Genomic DNA, 23,197 nt, shown 5'->3' on the forward strand with positions numbered 1-23,197 from the left:
TCTGTTCTCGAAGCGGGAGTCGGATTCAGCAGGGAGTCGGATTCGGCACAACAGCGGCAGCGTGCAGCACCTCGTGGTCCGTGGTGATAGTTCTTGTTTAAAGCGCTCGCGCTAGCCGCAAAATACGGCAGAAAACACTGAGAAACTGCAGAATTATGTATGGGATTACAATATGAGTGCGAGGGAGATGAAAGAGAAACAGGAGATACCTGTGAGTAGCTCATACACCAGAACACGCAACTCTCTCTCTCTCTCTCTCTCTCTCTCTCTCTCTCTCTTTTTCTCTTGTTTGTTTCTTAGTTTCAACTCTCTGATAAGATGTGTGAAAACTAATAAAAACTAGAAACCCCACTCTAAAAAAAAATAAAATTAAACTATAATGAAAAATGTTATAATCACATAGTTCTGGGCGCACGTGAACTCCTCCGTGTTTGACTTGCAGCACTGTGTGTAGCTGTTCTTAAAAATCTTTAATTAAATAATAGTTCTATGCTTTTATGTTAGAGTTAATAAACATAATTCTGATTATGTTTTGCTCATTCAAACAGCCCGAAAACAGCCAGTTTATAGGGTGGATCGGTGGTATCGGGCTCGGGCTCATAATGACAGTTCATGGTTTGGGTTGGGTTCGTGCACGGGCTTGGGCTGGGTCGGGCCGGATTTTTTGGGCACAATCTAAGCTCTACTCTGGAGGAGCTGCAGAAATTCCACAGCTCAGTTGTTTCGTTCCAGTTCACAATTACGTGCTACTAAATCTTGATAAAATACATTTAAGTTTGTGGCTGCAAATGTCTGGTCTTAAATGCTTGAATAGTGGTATATGAGCAGCTGAACAATGAACAACTCACCGTTTTTACTTTCACGCCGTCCTTAGGGGTCTGCTTGGTGGTCAGGTTGAAGCCGAGCATCTTGCCAGCCAAATCGCCCACCACTGCAGGGCTGCAACAGAGACGTACCATAAGAAATAAGTAATTACAGATACCATGTTTTTAGGGCATCCTGCACTGCATGTTGATGTGGTAGCTTCATCACGAATCTTCTGAAGGAGTTGGAGTGGTACAACAAATCATCCAACCTCAATAACCTCAATTAGACCTTTCTGCTGCTATTTTGCGGCTGAATGCAATCAAATCGTCTTCACAGCCATGTTCTAACATTGTTAGTAAAGTCTTTCTAGAAGTGTAGAGGCTGTTACTGCTACTACTAAAGAGCCCAAACGTCCTATGAAGACTATTGATCTCATAATAAATACAGCAAGAGGAGCAGGGGTCTATAATTTTTTTTTTCCATTTTCTCCCCAATTTACACGGCCAATTACCCAACCCACTCATCAGGACTCCCCCTATCATTAGTGATGCCCCAACACACCAGGAGGGTGAAGACTAGCAACAGAGCACATGCCTCCTCCTCCGATACATGTGAAGTAAGCCACCGCCTCTTGCCGAACAGCATCACATCACGCTCGGAGGAAAGCGCAGTGACTCCGTTCCAATACATCAGCTCACAGACGCATCCCTGTGCTGATCCACATCACCCTAGGAGTGATGAGGGGAAAGAGCGCCATCTACTGTACCCACCCAAAGAGAGAGCAAGGCCAATTGTGCTCTCTCAGGGGTCCGGCAGCTGATGGCACGCTACATGAACAGGTTTCAAACCGATGAGCTCCTGATCATACTGGCCGCGCTCAGCCTGCTGGACCACCTGGAGCCCCTCAGGGGTCTACAAACTTTTGGACAAATAGAAAAATAGAGAAAATAGAAAAAAAGAGAGAGAGAGAGAGAAAGAGAGAGATAGAGAGAGAAAGTGGGGGATGGAGACAGGCAGAATGACAAGTGAGTCTGTAAGAGTGTGGGTCAGTGGTGTACTCACTCTTTGGTTAAGTGCACACCTCCTTTCAGGCCGCTGTCAAAGACTCCTTTACCCCGACCTCCTGCCAGAATCTGAGCCTTCAGAACAATCTCTTTAGCATCTGAGAGAGAGAGAGAGAGAGAGAGAACGAGAGGACATTATTAGGTCAGTCTGTTATCAGTGTGACAGGTAGTAAATGAGCTGATGGACGGCTGGTGTAGCTTCTTGCATGAACATACGGACAAACAGATTTGGAACAGGGACCTGGAACTGTCTGATCTTGCCACAATTGGGCATAAGAAATGTTACCCAGTGCTACCCGATAAAAAGGCTTCCAAGGACTACACTACTCGGGTAGTGTACCTCTAGGTGAAAGACAGCTGATCGCTAGACATGCCTCTACAATGCACTCATAATAGTGCATTGGGCCATTAACAGGCTTTAAAGATTAACTAAACTCCTTGAAATGTAGCTGACTCCACCCTTAGCTCAAATTTGAAAAAGGCTAAAAAAAAAATGGGAGGGGTAGTTTTTGAGTTTAGGAGGGGCACTAGGTGATGTATGGGATTTAGAGGCAGAGCAGAAGCAATGTGCCTCTGATAGCGGTGAGACGCAGATGATTGGACGTCAGCAGAAGGGGGTGGTATTACTGATTGGCTGATCTGCATATTGTGATATGTCTGAGTTCCAAAGTATACAGACACATCATCCACACCTATAGCACAGTCGGCGCTGCAGAGGAGGAAATTATAAACCACAAAAAAATAGTTTTTTAAAGGTTAGGAAAGGTTTATAAGGATTTTAAGCAGAACTGGTATGTTTAAATCCTTAAAAGGTACACATTTCAGCTATTAATGAAATCGGAACCATATTGTCTTTAACAACAAATCTAGTGGATCAAGCAACAAACTGCCTTAACTGCTGACGAGATGATCCTAGGAGCCATTGCATATGACAGGCAGTCACCCCTAGTAGTGATACAAGAGACACTAACAGCTAAGTGAAATTACCTGGATATCTTGCAGAACACAGCGAGGGTTTCCCAGGAATGTTTCTCCAAGGTTATAATACTTTCTCTGCCTTTTGGGTCACCAGATTTATCACAAATCTATCATTTATGGTATCAGATGAAACACCAGCTTTGGCAACATAAGTGTGCAGGATCTGTAGGCCAAGCTACAACACCCGGGTGCAAATGTGCAACAAAATGCCATTTGGAACCTGTACACCTGCAAGGATTTGATTGCATTCAATAAAAAAAGGCCATTCTTCATTGCATAGAACATAGTTTCACTGCTCCACAGCTTAATGTTGAGTTGGCCCATGCATTCTATTAGTCATGGAACCAATAGATTCATGTGTATCCATCTATTTGTTTCAGCAATTGGTGCACCTCCTATAGCTGAGTGCATTCATTAAAAGGAGTGTCCTCAGGCATTTTAACATATATCATGCATATAATATGACCCCTCAGTGTTTTCCTTGCAAAGCATTGTGTATATGTGGTCATTTTCTGATCTTCTAAAATGTAAAAACCTGGTTTGCTTTAAATAAAATATGAAGCCCACAGTTTTGAGGTCAGATGCTTGGAGATCCAGAGAGATCAGTTAGATAAAGATAAAAAGTATACATAAAAAGGCAGGAGAAGGCTATTTATTTAGCGAATGCAAAGCAAGTCCTCAGGTTGTTAAGAAAGAGTAGAGGAATCAGCATTCGGCTCGTGCCCGAGCTCAAAAAGCCCACTCGAGGAAGTCCACTGCAGCGGCTTTCCAGAGACAGCCTGACTGGAGGGCAGGGGGAGCACGAGGAATCATGGGGGCTCATCTGGGAGCGATACTGCGGCGGAAAACATAACCACGGTTTTGTCTGGAGCGGAGATCTGCAGCTCCTCAGAGAGAGAAAAAGAACATCGAGAGCCCGTCACACTCGCTCCCAACAAGCTCAGCACGGCCTGGACAACAATGATCCTACCACAGATCAGCCAGATACACTGCTAATAGAAAAGAGAAAGGGGGAGGGAGAGAGAGAGAGAGAAAGGTAGGGAGAGCAGATAGAGAGAGTCAGAGTCTCTTGCTTCTTGCTTTTTTCTATGTTTATTCATAACCAAAACTAAACATCCAGCTATAATACTAATTTCATCATCCACACCATCAACATGCACAGCACACCTTAGATAAAGAGACAAAAAAGAAAGAAAAAAAAAACAAGAAGGGTAGGAAGAAAGGAGCAAAAAAAGAAAAGATGGAAGAATGGAAGAAAGGAAGAACAGACAAAAAGGGAAGAAAGAAAAGAAAGGAAGGAGAAAGAAAATAAGAAAAGGAACAAAGAAAGGTAGGAAGAAATAAAGGAAATAATTAAGGATTGAGGTGGAAAAGAAAATGACAGAAGGAAGGAAGAAAGGACAGAAAAAAGACAAAAATACAGAAAAAAGTCCAGGGGAAAGAAGGTTAAAGATTCATTTAAGGAAAAAACTAAGGAAGGAATAAATAAACCAAGTAAAATCAAAAGAGGAGGGGGAAGATGAAAATGTAACAAAGAAGCAAATGAAAAGGAGGGAAAAAGAAATGATGGGGAAAAGCAGAATAAAGGATGAAAAAAAGGAAAGAATTAAGGAAGGAAGGAAGGAAGGAAGGAAAAAAAGAGAAACAAAATGAGACAAAAGGAACAAATAAAGGATTGAAGGAATAAGGGGAAGGAAGGGAGGGAGGAAGAAAGGAAGAAAAGGACAGTCAAAAAACAGAAGGAAGAAAAAGCAAGAAATTAAGGCAGAAAAAGAAGGAAGAATGAAAGGGAGGAACAAATAAAGCAATGAAAAAAATGAGAGAAAAAGAACTCAGACAAAAGAAATGAAGAAATGAAGAAAATAAGGCGAAAAAAAGAAATCCAGACAAAAGGATGAAAGAAGAAAATAAGGAAAAAAAGAGAGAAACAAATACAGTAAAAATCCAGACAAATAGATTAAAGAAGAAAATAAGGACAGAAAGAGACTAGGGGGCAAAAAGAAGGAAGTAAATGAGGAATAAAAGAAAAATAAATTAAGTACAGAAGAAATGACAAAAATGTGTAAAAATGAAGAAGGAAAAAAGAAATGAAAAAAGGAAAGAAGTCATCCTGCACTTTATCCTATGGTTTGCCCTGCAAATCGTCCTGCACCACATAAACACAGCTAAAGCTTCAGGAGCCACTAAGCGGCCGAAGCCCAGTCCAATCCCTCCTTCTCCCTCTGCAAAGCATCATTAGGCAACTCCACTCCTCTTTTTCTTAAGGACACAAAGAAAAATTAACATGTTCCTACATCTCCACTCGCATCATAAGTAATTGGGGTAACATAGAAATCCCCGGGCAAGCAATTTCCAATTAATGAGCTCAAATGAATTTGAAGCTTATTTACCGAAGACAGCAGCAGCAGCAGCAGCACTCGGCTGAGTTCACCGCTGTCCCTCCGTCTCCCGCTGCTGCTGCTGTCCCTACACGGCCCTGCAGGGACCGCCACTAATATCTAATACAGCCGAGGGGGAAGAGAGGGAGAAACGGAGAGAGAAAACAGAGAGAGAGAAGTGTAAGCAAGAGGACAGAGAGAGAGTGAAGCAGAAAAGAGAAAAACAGGGAGAGAGAAAAAAATAAAGGGATCTTGGCTTTGTGACTCGTTGCTATTTACGCTATAGAAGGAAAAAAAAAAAAAAAAAACTCACTGACATACAGATTGCAAATGAGCTCTGCCCTGATTGGCTGCCCATAGGTGATAGGATAGAAAGAGCATTGACATAGAGAGATGTGAATTTTTGCTGTCAAGCCAGCCACCCTAACTACTGGTACATCTAAAAAAAAAATAATATAACTGAAAAATTACTTTATTTCAGTAATTCAGTTTGAGTGATCTATTAGAACCATTTATTTCTTTTATTGATGATGATTATGGCTTACAGCCAATGAAAACCCAAATATCAGTGTCTCAGAAAATTTGAATATTATATAAGACCAATTGGTCCTGCTGGAAAATGAAATCTGCATCTCCGTAAAAGTTGTGAGCAGAGGGAAGCATGAAGTGCTGTAAGATCTTGTGGGAAAACAAAACTGCACTGACTTTAGACTTGATAATAAAACACAGTGGATCAACACCAGCAGATGACAGACATGTCTCTCCAAACCATCACTGATTGGTGAAAACTTCACACCTTCAGACCTCAAGCAGTTTGGACTGTGTGTCTCTCCACTCTTCCTCCAGACTCTGCTCCCTTGATTTGCAAATGAAATGCAAAATTTACTGATGGTCAGTGATGTTCTTGTGGAACCAAACACGGTTCTACTATGGCACCACTCAAAGAACCATTAAAGAACATTAATTTCTAAAGGAGTCGTAAGGTCTTAGATGTTTTAGCCGAGAGAATAATCTTGTTGTACCATACTGCCATGCAAAAACCTTTTATCTGCACTTTCCACTTAGAAAATAGTCGTTTACACTGACTTCCTTTGACTGTTAAGACAGTTTTTTGCTACTTCTGTAGCAAAACTGCTAGGTTTCTGCAGGGGAGCAACAATATGCAGAGCTTAGAGCGTCCGAGCTGGCACTGGGACCACTGCCCTCTCATTTTTATTGAGTCATAATGCTGAGACTACCATTCCACGGACATTTCCCAGCAGCCTCAAAATCCATGCAATTTTAATGGACTTAAATGAGTTTTTCCACCAAATAGCACAAGTGGAATGATCAAGGCTATCTGTTACATACTTCCCAGCCTAAATGTGGCTGCTGTTATTTCTACTATTATATATTTACTTATTATATAAGTCTATACAGTATCAGAGGGCAATCCTCTTGCTGTGTAACACCCATGCAACACAAATATAGTCCTTGTTTTTACCCTTGATTTTGGAAGAAACACTGAATAAGCAAGAGTCCCAATAATTTTATCCACCAACGTAAACTTAGAGCAGTTGTCCTACTTAATTAAATCACATCCTCAGGTAAGCACTGCATTGGTGGAAGGCATCACTGGATCTTATTTGAACATATTTGGGTAATCGTCTTCGCTCAAATTCGGTGCAATGAGGCGAGATCTGAAACGAAGGATTTACATCCTGCCGTTCCTAGACCTGCCGGGGTGATTTCTCCAAAGGCGTCTCTGAGGCACTGAAGATCAATGAGCAATTATGAAACGGCTGGTTTAGTACAGATGCTTTGCAGATGCTCGACTTGCTATTAAATTACGTTCAGTTAAATAATTAAAATCAAACAAATCAAAATGTAGACCAGCTAAAAAAAAGACTAAACTAGACGGGACAGAACAGAAGAACTTGCTCCAAACACACGCTCAATAATCAAGCAATTTGTTTGAGGGAGGATGGGATATTCCAGTCTGTCCATGAGTTTGTCTCTTAGCATATTGCTGACATTGTTAGCACCAAGCTAATGGAGATGTAACAAGATTATGGAAAACATACATTTCAATAGGTTGGCGCTGGCTGGTAGTGGTTTCAAATAGTCTCAATCTGGTCTCAGATGGTGAAGAAGGTGGTGAAAAAGCTGGTCGTTGAGGCGAAAAAATACATACCTGAAACAGGTTAGTCTCGTTATCCAGCTTAATGCTAGACCAGCATGGCACATGTTTACAATGGAGTTTGATGGTTAAGCTGGTTTTATAGTAAGACCAGGATGGTAATTAAACCTGGTCTTGCTCGTCAAACCATTTGATCATGCTGGTTGACATTCTTGGCCATGGTCAAGTTAGTCATGCTAGGTCACAAAACCAACTTTTAAGGACACTAATGCTATTTCTTACCAGAGATATTAGGTAATATTATGTAAGAAAACCAATTTCAAACATTTAAAAACCTTCTTGTTTAGAGTGCCTGCAGTCTTTTGTGGACCTCTCTTATAGTTGCAAAAATGAAAACTGGCAGAATCCTTTCTTTTAGCATTTTCCATCTCATCCTTGGTCAAGCACCTTCCCCTTTCCACTTTGCTGACTGGGGTTGTTTTTTATCTACTTTACTAACACTAATGTGCACTAATGATGGTGCACTTAGTTACCTATTGTGAATGTCTGATATAAGAGGAACCTCTTAAAATTGTCAAATGTGCTTAAATGTGTTGCCTCATTTCTCTCTCTTTGTTTCCAGTGCAAGGATTTCCGGTATGAACATACCTCCAACAAGCACCAGTTGCTAGAATGGTGGCATGTACCAAATCTTGCAACTGAGCAATTGGGGGCTGAGTGCATTGTTCACAAGCATTTAAGGTCAAGAATTTTAAAGAAAAAGAAAACAAATCTTCCTTCACTTCATATTCTGCCTATATTCTGCCAGGATTGAACTGTTGACTTTCTAGTCCCGAGCCCACTTCTCTAACCTTAAGGCAATGGCTACCCTAAAAGAGTCAGAAATCTTTATTAAATTTTACGGACAGTCGCTGATGTCAAACTCCCACATTACTAGTTTTATAAATAGCAAGGAACGAGTGCCTTGGATGGAGGTTCTCTGAGGCCACAAGGGGAAATTAAGGACGTTATCACCTACGCTGGAACGCTACACTGCATTTAAACATTATACGCCCAATTTAGTCTGTTTACTTATAAGCGATGTGTGTGTGTGAAGTCTCTGCAAGTGAGTTCATAAACCCTGCTGGTGTTTGTTTTGAAGCGTCAGTCAGGTAGAGTCCGCGTGTACCACGTCTGTCTAATTTGCTGCCAGATGACAGGAAACAGACAGCCGTTAGAGAGAGGGAGCCTGACCTGTCTGATCATCGCCGTACACGCCGTTGCACGCTGACACACTCGCACACTCACACACACCAGTCTGGATAATACCAGGTACAACACAGACAGGAAGCAGCCTCAGAGCATCTAATGATCCCCTCACAATGTTCCCCTCGCAAAACAGAACAGGGTTTGACAAGGATGCCCAGGCCAGTCATATGCGCGAATGTGTGTTCCGTCTCAACTTCAACTGTCACCATGCGGCTGACGGCGGAAGCCTTGTTATAGCTGTCCACCTGCTCGCGGCAACAATTCCCCGATAATGACTTCCAGCTCTCAGCTGTAAAGTGGCGCCGTGTTCGAGCCCGGTGCTCTTAAACTGAAGAGTGTGTGCGCCCAGAAAAGTCCTGCTGCACTTCAGCTTGATCACAGATGAAAGACCGGAGTGGAAAATATAGGAAGACAATGGTAAGAAAGACCACTTGAGACAACAAACAAGAAAGAAAATCTCATACAGCCATGAAGACAACAAATTTGGGAATTCCAGAAAATGTCGGATGAAGCATTGTACCTGATATGATGGCGAATAATGGAAGTACAATTCTAAAATGGCTTACAAATCTATTTAACTGACTCTTTTAGCCTGTAATGGACTGTCTTGCCTGTTAGCAGTTTGCATTTTCTTTCCTCGGTCTGTCACCATCTTTTTGCGATTTCAGTCTACCTCTGCCTCTCTCTGCCTCTTGTGGACAGTCTTATACTGTCTTATACTCTCTTGGTCTGTCATGAACTGTCTTGGCTTGTCAGACAGTCTAAGACTACCTAAGTCTAAGTCCATCACAACCTCTCCTGCAACCTGTATCAGCCTCTCTTGTTCGCTCTTCATCGCTTTTAGCTTTTCTTTTGTCCCGTCACAGTCTTTTCTAGCATCTTCTTCGTCTGCCGCAGTATCTCTTGGCCAGTCACGGTTGCTCTTTATCATTATCTGCATCCCTTGATCTGTCACAGTCTGTCTGGCTATCTCTGTCTTTGCCTCAGTACACCAGTGTCTAACTTGGTTCGTTTCTTTTTAAAACCAAGCTTCTTGAGCAGTTGAAAAACAGTCTTTAATGTTCTCTTGATTTGTCAGTCTCTCTCAGTCGGTCATGGACTTTCTTGGTCACTTACGGCCTTGCTTAGTGTCTGACTGTTGATCAGTCATTTGGGTCCCATTTTGCCTCTCTCAATGTCTTTAGATTTATCACATTTTTTTTCTTGGTCCTTTTTAGCCCCTCTGCATTGTCTCTGCACTGTTCAATTTGTTTCCATTTAACCTTGATTTAATGTCTCTGTTGGTTATGGTCTTTCTTGGTCCCACTTGGCCTCTTCAAGTGTCACTGTTAGTTGGTGTCTTACCTATCCCTTTTCAGCTTCTCTTAGTGTCTCTCTATTGGTCATGGTCTTTCTTGGTGCCCTGTAGCCTCACTTAATGTCTCTAGGTCAGTCACAGCCTTGGTTCCTGGTCCCTTTTGGCCTCTCTCAAGAGTTTCTCTATTGGTCAAAGAATGTACCGATCCCCTAAAACCTCACTTGGTGTTTGGCTGTAGGTCACTTTCCTTCTTGGCCCCTTTTAATCTCTCTTGGTATCCCTAGATTGACCATGGAATTTCCTCGTCCCCATTGGCTTTTCTCAGTGTCTACTTTTTGACAGTATTTCTTAGTTTCTTTCAACCTTTCTTGGTATCTTTAGGTTGGTTATGGACCTTTTTGCTCCCTTTTGGCCTCCCTTAGTGCCTTTATTGGCCCCTGTCAATGTTGCTCAGATTTTCTGTTGGTCATTGTTAAACTTGGTCCCCTTTGGCCCCCACAGCCTTTCTTGGTACCAGACCTCAAAATTCCTTGGTTGGTTACTACTGTGTCTCTCAGATTCTCTGTGTGTCAAAATCCTTTCTGGTCCCTTCTGACTCTTCTCAGCGTCTCTCGGTTGGTCAACACCTTTATTGGTTCCATATGAGCCCTCTCAGTGTCTACAGGTAGATTGCTGTCTTTTTTGGTCGCTTCCAGACTCTTTCGGTGTCTCTCCATTGGTCTTTTTTGTTTTCTTTCAGCATTTTTGTGTTTCTGTTGGTTACTGTCTTTCCTCGTCCCATTTGGCTTTCTCCATGTTTCCCCCCCATTGGTCACAGTCCTTCTTGGTCCCTCATGGCCCTTCTCAGTGTCTCTTAGTTGGTCTATTGTCACTTTTTGATAGTCTTTTTTGATTACCTGAAAGAGTGTGCCCATATCTGAATGACTTCATCTTCACTTACAAAAATAACAAACCATGTCTTTTCATCTGAGATGCCTGAACTATTGCATACAGCTGTATATCATCATACGCAAATGCTTTTTACATTGCTTCTGTAATTCTGTAAAAATTGCGAAGGAGCTGGAGAGGTGTGTGTATTGTATATTAAAACTAGAGTGTGTGAGAGCATATGTGAATAATAAGAGGGTGTGCGGGTGTGTGTGACTCATTTGTTCAGGCTGGTGTTGGTGGTAACCTTGTATGCCATCCATCTTCCTGCATGACAGCTACACACACCGTGCTGGGAGGAAAGCCTTCAGTCTGTCACTCAGCAGCTGAAGCCAGGCAGAGGGATGAGCAGCAGAGGGATGACACCTGCAGGTCTACACACTAACCAAACCATATCAGAACCAGTTCTGCCCAGAGAGCTGCATGAACTGAATAGACTGAGAAACACAGTGACCAATCAAAGGCACTTCAAATGGGAACAGGCTTTACCAGAGTTACCAAAAGGTGTTATCTTGAGAGTGAGGCTGAACACTGTTCAGAGTGCTTGAGCATAGACTGAGGATGTGTGCCCGATGGATGGGATATTTCTCACTGTAATGAGCTGAATGCTGCACTCTTAAGAGGTCAATCCTGTTAGTGGTGTTAAGTCAAAGTCAAAGTGTTTTTTATTGTCATTTCAGCTATATACAGAGTACACAGTGAAACGAAACAACGTTCCTCCAAGGACCATGGTGCACATAAACACAGTGTAGACAGAACAATAGTGCAACAGTACAAAAGTGCAGACAGACAATACAACACCATACAGACAAAGAATAATAAATAACAAGACAGTGTGCAAATTTTGCAGTGTGCAAAAAAGACCAGGTGAGGTAGTAATTACTCTATTACACAGTGTGCAATAGAGTCCAGTGAGGTAGTAGGGTTTTTAGTGCTTTCCATTTTCTGGGGTAAGTGGGGTAAGAGTGTGTTTGCATGTACAGAAAAACCATCAGTTCAGTCTCTGCAGTTAAGGAGTCTGATGGCTTGGGGGTAGAAGCTGTTGCAGAATCTGGTCGTGCTGGACCGGATGCTGCGGTACCTTCTTCCCGAAGGCAGGAGGGAGAACAGTTCGTGTGAGGGATGAGTGGGGTCATTCACAATGCTGGTTGCTTTGCGGATGCTGCGGGTGGTGTAAATGTCCGTGATGGAGGGGAGAGAGACGCCGATGATCCTCTCAGCTGTCCTCACAATACGCTGGAGGGTCTTGCGGTCAGAGACGGTGCAGGTCCCAAACCAGGCAGTGATGCAGCTGCTTAGGATGCTCTCAATGGTCCCTCTATAGAAGAGTGTGAGGATGGGTGGAGGGAGACGGGCCTTTCTCAGCTTCCGGAGGAAGTAGAGACGCTGCTGGGCTTTCTTGGCTGTAGAGCTGGTGTTCAGGGTCCAGGTGAGGTTATCTGCTAAGTGGACACCAAGGAACTTGGTGCTCTTACCAATCTCCACAGAGGACCCGTCGATGTTGAGTGGAGAGTGGGTGTGTTGTGCTCTCCTGAAGTCAACATCCATTTCCTTTGTCTTGTCCACATTCAGGTGAAGGTTGTTGACTGTACACCAGTCTGTCAGCCGCTGCACCTCCTCTCTGTATGCTGACTCGTCGCCTTTGGTGATGAGACCCAGCACGGTTGTATCATCGGCGAAAACCTGTTAGAACTGTGTTTTGCAGCACAGTCATGAGTCAGCAGGGTGAACAGCAGAGGACTCAGGACACTGCCCTGGGGGGCCCCCGTGGTCAGTGTGATGGTGCTGGAGGTGCTGCCCCCAAACCGGACTGACTGGGGTCTCCCCGTCAGAAAGTCCAGGATCCAGTTGCAGAGGGGCGTGTTGAGGCCGAGTGAGCTTAGCTTCCTGGTGAGGTTCTGTGGGATGATGGTGTTGAATGCTGAACTGAAGTCTATAAACAGCATTCTGACGTAAGTGTCCTTCTTCTCCAGGTGGGTGAGGGAGAGATGAAGGGTGGTGGTGATGGCTTCGTCCGTGGAGCGATTGGGATAATACGCAAACTGCAGGGGGTCCAGTGAAGAGGGTAGTTGTGTCTTCATGTTCCTCATGACTAGCCTCTCGAAGCACTTCATGATGATGGGTGTAAGTGCAACGGGACGGTAGTCATTGAGGCAGGACACTGTGGACTTCTTCGGCACGGGGACGATGGTGGTGGACTTGAGGCACGTTGGGACAGTGGCACTGCACAGGGAGATGTTGAAGATGTCCGTGAGAACATCTGTCAGCTGGTCTGTGCACTCCCTCAGCACTCTGCCAGGGATGTTGTCTGGTCCTGCAGCTTTTCGTGGGTTGACTCTGCACAGAGTGTTCCTCACATCCACTGCAATCAGGCACAACAGCTGCTCGTCCGGCTTGGGCATGGTCTTTCTCGCCATCGTGTTGTTTTGTGCCTCAAACCGTGCATAAAAGTTGTTTAGGGCATCAGGGAGGGAGGCATCACGTTCACAGGACGGTGGCATTGTCCTGTAGTTGGTGATTGCCTGGATGCCCTGCCACATGCGCCGCGCATCACCCATGTCCTTGAAGTGGCTGTGGATTCTCTGGGCGTGTGCGCGCTTTGCCACTCTGATAGCTCTTGACAGGTCGTCTCTCGCTTTCCTCAGGGCCACCTTGTCACCCACGGGTCGCGGGTCCTCAGCAGCGCACGTACCTCAGCAGTCATCCAAGGCTTCTGGTTTGGGCGTGTGGTGATGGTCTTGGAGACAGTGACATCATCAATACACTTGCTGATGTAGCCAGTGACTGATGCTGCATACTCCTCCAAATCAACAGAATCGCCTTCAGAAGCAGCCTCCCTAAACATGTCCCATGCAGTGCACTCAAAACAGTCCTGAAGGGCAGAGATGGAGCCTGCCGGCCAGGTTTTCACCTGCTTTCACCTGCTAAAAACCCTTATTCTGCTTCCTTTACATGGGGTGGCCCTTACATCAGAGGTTCGCTGGTTTAAGACCAGCAAGATTGTGGGGCCAGAACTGCACTTACCTTTCAGAACCGTTCGGGTACCAGGACCGGTACCATGCCGGTGGAAAAGTGCCATTAAGTTTCTCAGGTGAAAAATATTTTACATTTCTACTCAGTGATAAAACTCATGCATCCGGACTGCAATTGAAAAAACAGGAGGACAAGTGAGTTTCTTTGGCTTTTCTCGGTCACGTAACATCGAAAGGGTTCAGTAGCTCCTCCATTTCCACTCGCTGTTGTTTTTACTTGGATCTCCGTGGAAACGTGCGCTCAAATTGTAATTACGGTGCGCAACAGTGGACAAAGTTATATTAATTAAATGCAAGGTGATGAAACTCAGAGATGTGTATCCAGACGGGTCTAAAATGACCGGAGGACCACTAAAACAGTAGATAATTCAGCCTGTAATTTTCTCAGAGGAAATCTGACAAAAACACAAACATGGTCATTCTGGACAGAAATAAAATCACAGAGGACCCCTCATAAAAGTGAAAATTACCCCATTACACCCTAAGAAACTTATCTGGATAGGGCTTTAGATGGTTGCAGCGGCACTCTTCATTGGTTACATTGGTGAAGGATAAGGAGACAAAGTAAGAAAAGGGCAAAATGAAAAGAAAATTAAGCCACACGACTAAAGTTGACTGTACTAATAAATAATATAATAATTATAATAATATAATATATATCATTATTAAAACCAGGATTAAAACTATGCACCTCCATTCATAAACTAGATTTAAAGTTTGGTGTCAGAGATCTCTGCAGCCTTTCATTTCTTTAACTCCAGCTAAAAGTTGAGCATTCTTTTATGTTCTTGTTTTGAGGATCAATAAGAGATGGTTTCTGCAGAAAACAGGATACGGAGCGGTTGAGCTCAGGCTTATTTGCAGGGCAAACATCCACTCGGCACGGAGCTAATCTAGGGGAGATTACACCGCCTCCCTAAAACTGATTTAGTAATGGCCAGAGCAGAGCAGGTTGAGGTAATTAAGGAGAGCAAAGCTTCCACGCAGGAACGCAGTCAATTTGACGTACCCTGCAACGGAGCGAACGTATCGGACGCAAGACTGGAGCAATACGAGCGCAGTGCTCTTGTGCTCGCACAGGCTAGGTCCAGATTGCGTCTGTTTGTGTGTGTGTGTTTGTGTGTGTGTGTGTGTGTGTTTGTGTGTGTATACAAGAGGCCCAGGGCAGCCTGCTGCTTCATTCTAGCTGCTGGAACACACTCCGTGAGCTGTCAGCCTGCATGTCCATGTCAATCAACATCCTTGCTGGCTCCCATCTCTCCAACCTGCCTCAGAAGACTGCAGCAGCTGAACACACACTGCAGCAGGACAGAGACACAACATACATCATACAACTGGCACTGGCACACACACACACACACACACACACACAGGCTGTTGCCGAACATTTGGCGGGTTCATTAACGCCATCCTATTTGGGAGTGTCCAACTATCCCAATCATCCCAAATCATCATTAGAGAGGTTCTTGGAGGAGCCTGTCTCGTTGAACCCTCAGAGATTGGCTTCCTCTCAACTGTCCAAAAATATGAAGAACGCCATTGCAGCTTTAAATATCCTCAGATAAAGAGAAAATACTGAAATTTGACTTTAAATAAACAAGTCTTTGTTTGGTACAAGCAACAGAAGTGGGTTGGTTGTTGCCATTCGAAGCCAAATATTTTTTGTGCATACCAAGCAAAAATTAATGGGAAAGAATGAGAGTAATGAGGTTTGGGAAAATTGTGTCCCCATCAAAAAGCTGTACAAAAGGCTGAAATGCACAATATCTCAAAAACTACAGGACTACAGAAGTTGTGCGACAAAAATCTGAAAGAAGAAGAACAAGGAAATAAACTAGGAAATGGCTGCATTTCCAGAAACGTTGCACAACTATATAGGATGATGAAGGGATGATAAAACTACAAATAGATGAGTATGGTTCAGTATAACTGTGGATTAGACTTTGGGAACTGGACTAAAAAAAAAAAGAGAACATGCAGTTTGGTGGTGTTCTACCAAAGAGGAGACATTGGAAAGGACATTGAACGTCTGTTCTTCTGTTAGAAGAAAGAAGAAGTAAATAAAAAATAAAACTTGTGTGTAAATTAGTCCCCTTTTTCACTACTTCGGCTAAATACCAAAAAGACTTCAGTGTCTTTTTTTGTGATGTCCAGATACATTTTCCAAAGAAAAATAAAAATGGGACTGAATGGGAGTAATGAGGAACGAAAAGCATGAAATGTGGTTGGGCATAAGTACAGAAGAAAGGTGCGCTCACTTTTACCATGCCATTCATTTTTTTAATTGAAAAAGTATATGAAAAGAGAGCTCTTCAATCAACTAAACAACATGGAGTTGATGTCAGGAGTCGCACTGCAATATCTGAAAGAAGAAGAATAAGGGAAAAAATTAGGGAGAAATTATCATTTGCAAGAAAATGCAAAGGCCAAAGACAAAGACCAGGACCCTTTGGAACAATGTACTTCGTACAAAAGGTCCCCAACCCAATTCATAAGATATCAGGGATGTTGTTATTACTCAAGAATGTCCAGTTCTGGTCCTAGATTGCCTCAGTCCAGCACAGTTTTCAGTGTTTAGGACTCAGTGACCTCAACTCATAACCTCTCGAAGCAGGAAATCACGACACTGGCCCTCCAGGACTGGAATTGGAAGCTCTCTCTTCAAATGAACCATAAAGTAACTAAACGGAGGATCAGCCACGCTTGCCGGACTACCCTCAATCATTCACAATTTCAGCCTTCTTCACGCAAATCAGCTGCAGCCTAACAAAGCAGGGAGAGTCTAACGCGCCGTCTGGCGATGGTTACAGTGAAAATTTGCAAGCCCGGCATGTGCAACCACCACACACACAGACACATTTACGGGGACGCGAGCCAGCAAGAAACAGAATCTGGAACAAATTCAGTGGGAGGAGAGGAAAAAAAAAAAAACAATAATAATAACACTGTATTCCTTCGTACAAATTTAGCGCTAAATGGAGCGTAGAACGGCCCTAATAAAACATGCAATTTGGAGCGCACATTAGTAGAGTAATGGCGTCATAGCTCCTGCCGGAGCGGCCAGAAGCTCCAGAGGCGCAGGGAGCAGTAATGCACCGTGGGTAATGTCAATCCGGAGGAGCCGTCAGGAAGGCCAAATTACATTTTGATTTGTGAGTTCGGCGAAAGCGCGGCTTGCGCTCCCGTCTGCCAAAGGATTTGCAGAATCATTTGAAAAGCCGCAGCTATTGTTTTACCACGAGGGCACAAATCACTGGGCCAATTACAGTTCTTTATGATTCATAAACTCCAGAGATTTTTTGCTGTATTACTGGTTTCTTTTGTGCGCCTGTTGTTTTACGAGGACAGATTCTATTAGTGACTCAAGGGTCTCCAAACGGGTACTTAGAAGTCTGAGGAGGTGCCAATTCTAGGAGGAAAACAGGTAAAATTGGATGTATACGCATGTGTTCAGTACATAAACACACGTACAGATTTCATGAGGGGTCATGTAAAGGGCCCATATCATGGGAAACTAGAGTTTTATTGCTTTTTCGAAGGAAGAGTCTCATTTCTTATGTAAAATGTGTTTAAAGATGTATATATTCACTTCTCTTGCAGACCTTCAGATGCAGAACATTTTATTTGCATTGATTACACTTTTGATTACACTAAATCAAACTAACACATCCCTAAGTGGTTGAAATTCCTGCTTTGCTTCACCCATAACTCTGCACCAACTGATGATGGACAGAATAAACAGAGAATTTTGCATATTTCCCTTTGTTACATGGGCTAAAACCTCCCGAATGCTCAAACTAGTCATTGCAACAATGTTTGACTTAAAGCAGCTTGCTTGAAAAAGATATCCTGGCTATGCCTTACCAAGCCCCACCCTTTTGATGTTTGGTATGCCCCCCTGAATTTGACTTACCTACGCATACCCTACACCACAACCCGCACCTCAATATTGCCTGCTCTCTTTGTGTATATTAGAGGAGACGTTGATATTAGCTACTCCCTCATGGGCGAGTAGAGCCCATTAACTGCAATTAAATGTGATTACTATAATCGTGAGACCGCTGGTTCGAATCCCACTCATGCAGCTTGCCGTCAGTTGCCGGAGCCCTGAGAGAGCACAATGCGTAGTAGGTAGATGGCGCTCTTTCATCAATCCTAGGGTGATGTCGACCAGCACAAGGCGTCTATGAGCTGATGTATCAGAACCGAGTCGCTGCTACTGGCTACTGGCATCAGCAGCAGTTAGGGGAAAAAAGGAGGCGGAGCCTGACTTAACATGTGTTGGAGGAGGCATATTATAGTCTTCACCATCCTTGGGTTGTGGCATCACTTGTAATGAGGGATATACAGCTACTGTAAGTATACAAGTACAATTGGTCTAGCTAAATTGGGAGAAAATGTGTTTTTAAATAATTTCCATTGTATTTACATATTAATTTACAGCACATATTTAAAGATTCTTATATTCCAGTACCGATGCCGGAATTTTCGTTTCATTTTCCTTAATCATCAAAGATCCTTTGGTCTTTAAAGGGGTATAATTGCATTACTATGTCATTGTATTATCATCAACCTTCATCAGTGGCATAACATGGTATTACGCATGTTGTGGATTTCCAAAACAAAAAAATAATAAGATTAATATACATATAAATTTAGAAAACGTCCTCAGTTTCTTAATATGACAAATTCACACATGCATACTATTCTCCAGCATTGTCTGTTCCGTCGCTTCTACTGATCGCATTCATACCATCTAACAATCAGACCTGATTAGCTCAGGAGTTACACAATAGACAGCCGTGAATACAAACGACAACAACAACAAACAAACGGGGAAAAAAAGAACACTTCAAACGTCTTTTATCTCCCATCACAGAAATTGTCCTGACCAGCACCGGCCTATCAAAGTCCATCTCTGACAATGAACGACAGAGCGAGAAACAAAACAGAACACACAAAAGGCCTTCAGGAAATAAATATATAAAAGACAAGAGGTTGAGGCCAGTCTTTGTGCAGATTCTGTTTAGCATAAAGCAGCAAGAGAAAGAGGCTTGTGGCTCGTCACGCATGGGCGCGGAGGCTCGTGAAGAGAGAGAGAAAGACAGGGAGAAAGAGAGAGAAAAAGTAAGAGAGAGAGAGAAGGAGGCAGATGGCTGGAACATGGCGGAGTGGTGGGTTCAGAGTGAGACATATGGTCCGACACAGCTGATGAAGAGGAGCAGGCAGAAGAAAGAGGCGAGATGGAAGAGCGCCGCCGCTTTGAGGCTCTTTCGTAGATAAGGCGTCTGATTCCATGGCCACAGCGGGGCCACGGTGGCTTTTTCTGCCGCAAAAGGGACGAGGCAGCTGGCTTCAGGACTCCTCTTCTTAATCACAGCGAATCTGAGGCAGCCGACTCTGCTCTCTTCAGCTTCATTGCAGTTGTAGAGGTTTCCATTCATTAATGACTAGTTCCCAAGTTGCACAGTCCTGATAACTTGACTGTGAGCACATTATGGTCGAGAACTTCCAGGTTTCAACAATGGAGTCAAGGCAGTGGACTCAGGAACATCAGTGACCACAATGAAAATGCAAGGAAGAGGCGAGATGGAAGAGCTGTGCTGCTTTGAAGCCCCTTAAAGATGTAGAGGTCATCTGATTCCATGGTCTTAGTGGGGCCATGGTGACTCTTTCTTCCACAAAAGAACCGAGGCAGTTGGCTTTAAGTATCTTCCAAATCACAGCGAGGCTGAGGCAGCCTACTTCGGAAGCCTCTACAATGGCAATGAAGCCGAGGAGAGCATTCAATGATGACTTGGGAACTAGTCAAGTTTTACAGTCCTGGTAGCTTGACTGTGTGCACATTATGATCAAGAACGTCCAGGTTTCAACAATGGAGTCAAGGCAGTGAACTCAGCAACATCAGTGACCACAATGGCAGTGCAAGAAAGAGAAAAAAATGGGAGAGTGGTGCCGCTTTGGGGCTCTTTCGTCAATGTAGAAGATTTCATGGCCTTAGTTGGGCAATCGTGGCTCTTTCTTCCACAAAAGAACCGAGGCAGTTGGCTTCAAGTATCTTCCAAATCACAGCGAGGCTGAGGCAGCCAACTCCCAAAATCTCTACAACGGCAATGAAGCCGAGGAGAGCATTCAACGATGACTTGGGAACTTGTCAAGTTGCACAGTCCTGATACAAGTACAAAGAAGTTGCAAGGTCCTGTTGACGTGATGGTTTACACATTAAGATCGCGATTCTGCAGGTTTTCACAGTGGTACTGAGGAAGCAGACTCTGGAACATCAACGTCCATGATGATGTGGAGGCAGCACAAGAAAGGGGCAAGAGGAGTAATTGCACCGTTTTGAGGTTCGTTCGTGGACAAGATGTCCGATTCCATGGATGGAGTAGATCTCACTCAGAAAAGAGCATTCACTAGTTGTTCCATGATTCCAAAGCCAATGTATGGGTAATGGCTCTCTGATCATCATCATAGAAGCAGAGGTAGTTTCTCCTGGAACCCCAATGAAGTAGAGGAAGCCTCCTCCAGAAGCACAAAGGAACAGATGGCAAATTACCTTCATTAAAGCTTCTACAAAAGGTTCTTCAAGGGCAAATGTTGAAGCACACTCCTTACATACAGTCGGTTGTGGCTGTATATACTTAACTATTTTAATGAAAAAAATAACTTTGTTATTTATTATAACTTTTAACAGCACAGAAGGGGAATGAAGAAAAAAGCAGAAATACACCAAAAAGAAATGTAAAAGAACTCCTGCAAGGTTTAACCGAAACAAATCTGTAGAGATTCAGATGGTTTCTGACGATAGTTTGAGATAATCTGAAGTTATCAGATAGACATTCAAACTTCAAGAATTCACCTGGCTGCCTGCCGCAACAACCCATATCTACAAACACATATGCAGGACATCACAACACCAATATGTCATCGAATTTCCCATCTTTAAGAAAAATCAAATCTGGCATCTCCCTTTAGGGACAGAAATTGATTCTTGCTGCTTGACAAAGGGTATCATTTGGGAGAAAACGAGACAAGAAAAGAAAAGTGACGAGAATAAATAAGATACGGCCAAATGTTTCTCCATATTCGCCTTGTCCATTAGGTCCCTGCATTTCTCCCTGGCGGACTAAACCTCCCTTCACAGACGCTGGGCAGGCTGATCTGGAACATTCTAAGAGGAAAATCCATCACCATGTACCCGGCAGATGCATGTGTCAACGCCGCCAATGCCGCAAACCGGAGGCCAAAATAATGCAACTCTTTCGCTGGATGAAGAAAACAGGAGCGAGCCCTGCCGCATGGCTGACACGGGAGAGGCAGGGAAAACACAGATTTGTCTTCATTAGCTGCTTTCTCTAAAAGATGGCAGATGAGCGCCGGGGTTACAATCCGTCCCACATTCGTCTGCATCCACTTCACACATTAAAATAGGGCAGGTTTTGATTACAGTGCAGAAACGGTTACGATCTCTCGATGGGCCTGGACAAACAACCAAAATGATTTCTCGATGCAGAGACCTTCAATCCAGGTATGTCTCTGCATTATGTAGGGCAGACATGGTGATTTAATTCAGCAGTTTTCTGTTTTCTTCGATGCTTTTCGTGAATTTCTCTTAAAAATTTACTGCATTTTGATTTACCGCATCTGAAAACAACAAATCAAAACTTAAGTTCATATTCCAATCACGGTGCGTCGACTGCATTTTTAGCTGGTGTTTGTCCACAAGTGTGTGTTTGCTTTGGGTGCTGAAGCTGCATAATATAACCTGTGAGTGATGAAGGCGCCATCAGCCTTGCCTCTTTGACAGTTAGATCACTTAGACCCCCTACTTGGAAGCCAAACACAGGCCCTCTTTAGAGACAGGTGCGCCTTCATTAGCATCAAGGCTCGCAGCCAGTCAGCAAATAAAGCAGGCAACTTCAAGAGAGAAAGAGGAGGAAAAAAAAAATTGCCAGTCTTTCGGTCTTCCAGGACAGCAACTTTTATATCCTCTCTTTGTTCTTTGCTCCACTTTTTCCCTCCCATCTTCTCTGAATAGCAAGACAAAAGCTCCGGAAAAAAGTTCCCCGTTCAGGAACAGAACTATAGACCATCACCTCGTATCGTAAATGTCCCAATACGTTTTTTAGAATATCTCTCCATACAGTGCGGATTTAAAGTCCCTAAAGTTACAAGCGCAATAAATCATGGTGTACTAAAGTATCTTTGCTGTGTCTGCGAGAGTGTGTGCACAAGAGAGAGTGTCCGATTGAGCTGTCAGCTGCAATGCAGCACGAGTAAGTGGGTCCGCCACAGATGGGAGAGAGTGCGTCCGTCCCATCTCGGAGGGAGGAAAAAAGCTGGCGGCCACGTTGCAGTGACAGAAATCCATTTGTGTCTCGCCTGGTCAGCTCGGCGCGGTGTCGCCCGGGCAGGGCCATGCCAGGGCCCATGGAGACCTGGCTGTGGAGCCGTGTGTGCCGAGGTGGAAAGAGGAGCGACAGAGGCCAGCCCAAACTCAGCCGGATAAATCGAGAAAGCTGCTCGAACTGGTCTATCGCACTTGACCCGACACCTTTGACCACAAGAGTCAGCTTTGAGGGGTATGGGTATCAGAAAATACTGGATGACATATCAGAAGAGGAAGAAAAGGAGCGAATGTGGCGCAATTAAATGTTTAAGTACCGTATTTTTCAGAATTTAAGGCACACCTAAATTGCCTTTAGGATGCCTTGGATGTAGGTCCTTTGCGCCTTGTGTAAGAAAACAGGCCAGAAAATAGATTCACTGTTCACTGATACTGTGCCTTACATTTCGGTGTGCCTTATAGTTAGAAAAATACAGTAGTTTAAGTAGGATAGAAAAAAAATTGGTAACACTTTACGTGGATGGTTTATTAAATGATGCTCAACGGACATTCAACTAACATTTAACTGCATGTTTATTAAATGCAATTGAACTACAAGGTAAAAGTAAATGATTCTCTATTAAATATAACCCTATATCAAACTCGAACTCAAACTCTAATCTTAACATTTTAGGATTGGGTTTAGAGTAAGGGTAAGGGTTAGGGTTAAGTGTAGGGTTAGATTTTAGGGTTGAATAAGGGTTAAGGTTAGGGTTAAGTGTAGGGTTAGATTTTAGGGTTGAGTAAGGGTTAAGGTTAGGTTTAAGTGTAGGGTTAGATTTTAGGGTTGAATAAGGGTTAAGGTTAGGGTTAAGTGTAGGGTTAGATTTTAGGGTTGATTAAGGGTTAAGGTTAGGTTTAAGTGTAGGGTTAGATTTTAGGGTTGATTAAGGGTTAAGGTTAGGGTTAGATGTAGTGTTAGATTTTAGGGTTGATTAAGGGTTAAGGTTAGGTTTAAGTG

The 23,197-nt window shown here is 43.5% G+C and overlaps 2 protein-coding genes and 1 long non-coding RNA gene across 3 annotated transcripts in view; 1 reads left to right on the forward strand and 2 right to left on the reverse strand.

The window, feature by feature from the left end:
• The window catches only part of LOC103029679 (solute carrier family 2, facilitated glucose transporter member 9-like), a 1,095,244-nt gene extending 1,077,177 nt beyond the window's left edge, over positions 1-18,067 (forward strand). Inside the window, exon 13 of the transcript XR_007429264.1 lies at positions 18,054-18,067. The gene's annotated coding sequence lies outside the window, so the exon portion shown is untranslated. The remainder of the gene's footprint in view (positions 1-18,053) is intronic.
• LOC125787359 (uncharacterized) overlaps positions 1-23,197 on the reverse strand; it is a 759,343-nt gene that overhangs the window by 96,304 nt on the left and 639,842 nt on the right. The gene's annotated exons all lie outside the window — the stretch shown is intronic.
• Positions 1-23,197, reverse strand: part of suclg2 (succinate-CoA ligase GDP-forming subunit beta) — a 164,558-nt gene that overhangs the window by 95,687 nt on the left and 45,674 nt on the right. Inside the window, exons 3-4 of the mRNA XM_022682374.2 lie at positions 1,870-1,969; positions 849-939 (exon numbers count right to left, since the gene is read on the reverse strand). Coding sequence (XP_022538095.1) covers positions 849-939; positions 1,870-1,969 — 191 coding nt within the window. The remainder of the gene's footprint in view (positions 1-848; positions 940-1,869; positions 1,970-23,197) is intronic.

This window comes from Astyanax mexicanus, chromosome 24, assembly GCF_023375975.1.
Source record: "Astyanax mexicanus isolate ESR-SI-001 chromosome 24, AstMex3_surface, whole genome shotgun sequence".
Classification (NCBI taxonomy): Eukaryota; Metazoa; Chordata; class Actinopteri; order Characiformes; family Acestrorhamphidae; genus Astyanax; species Astyanax mexicanus.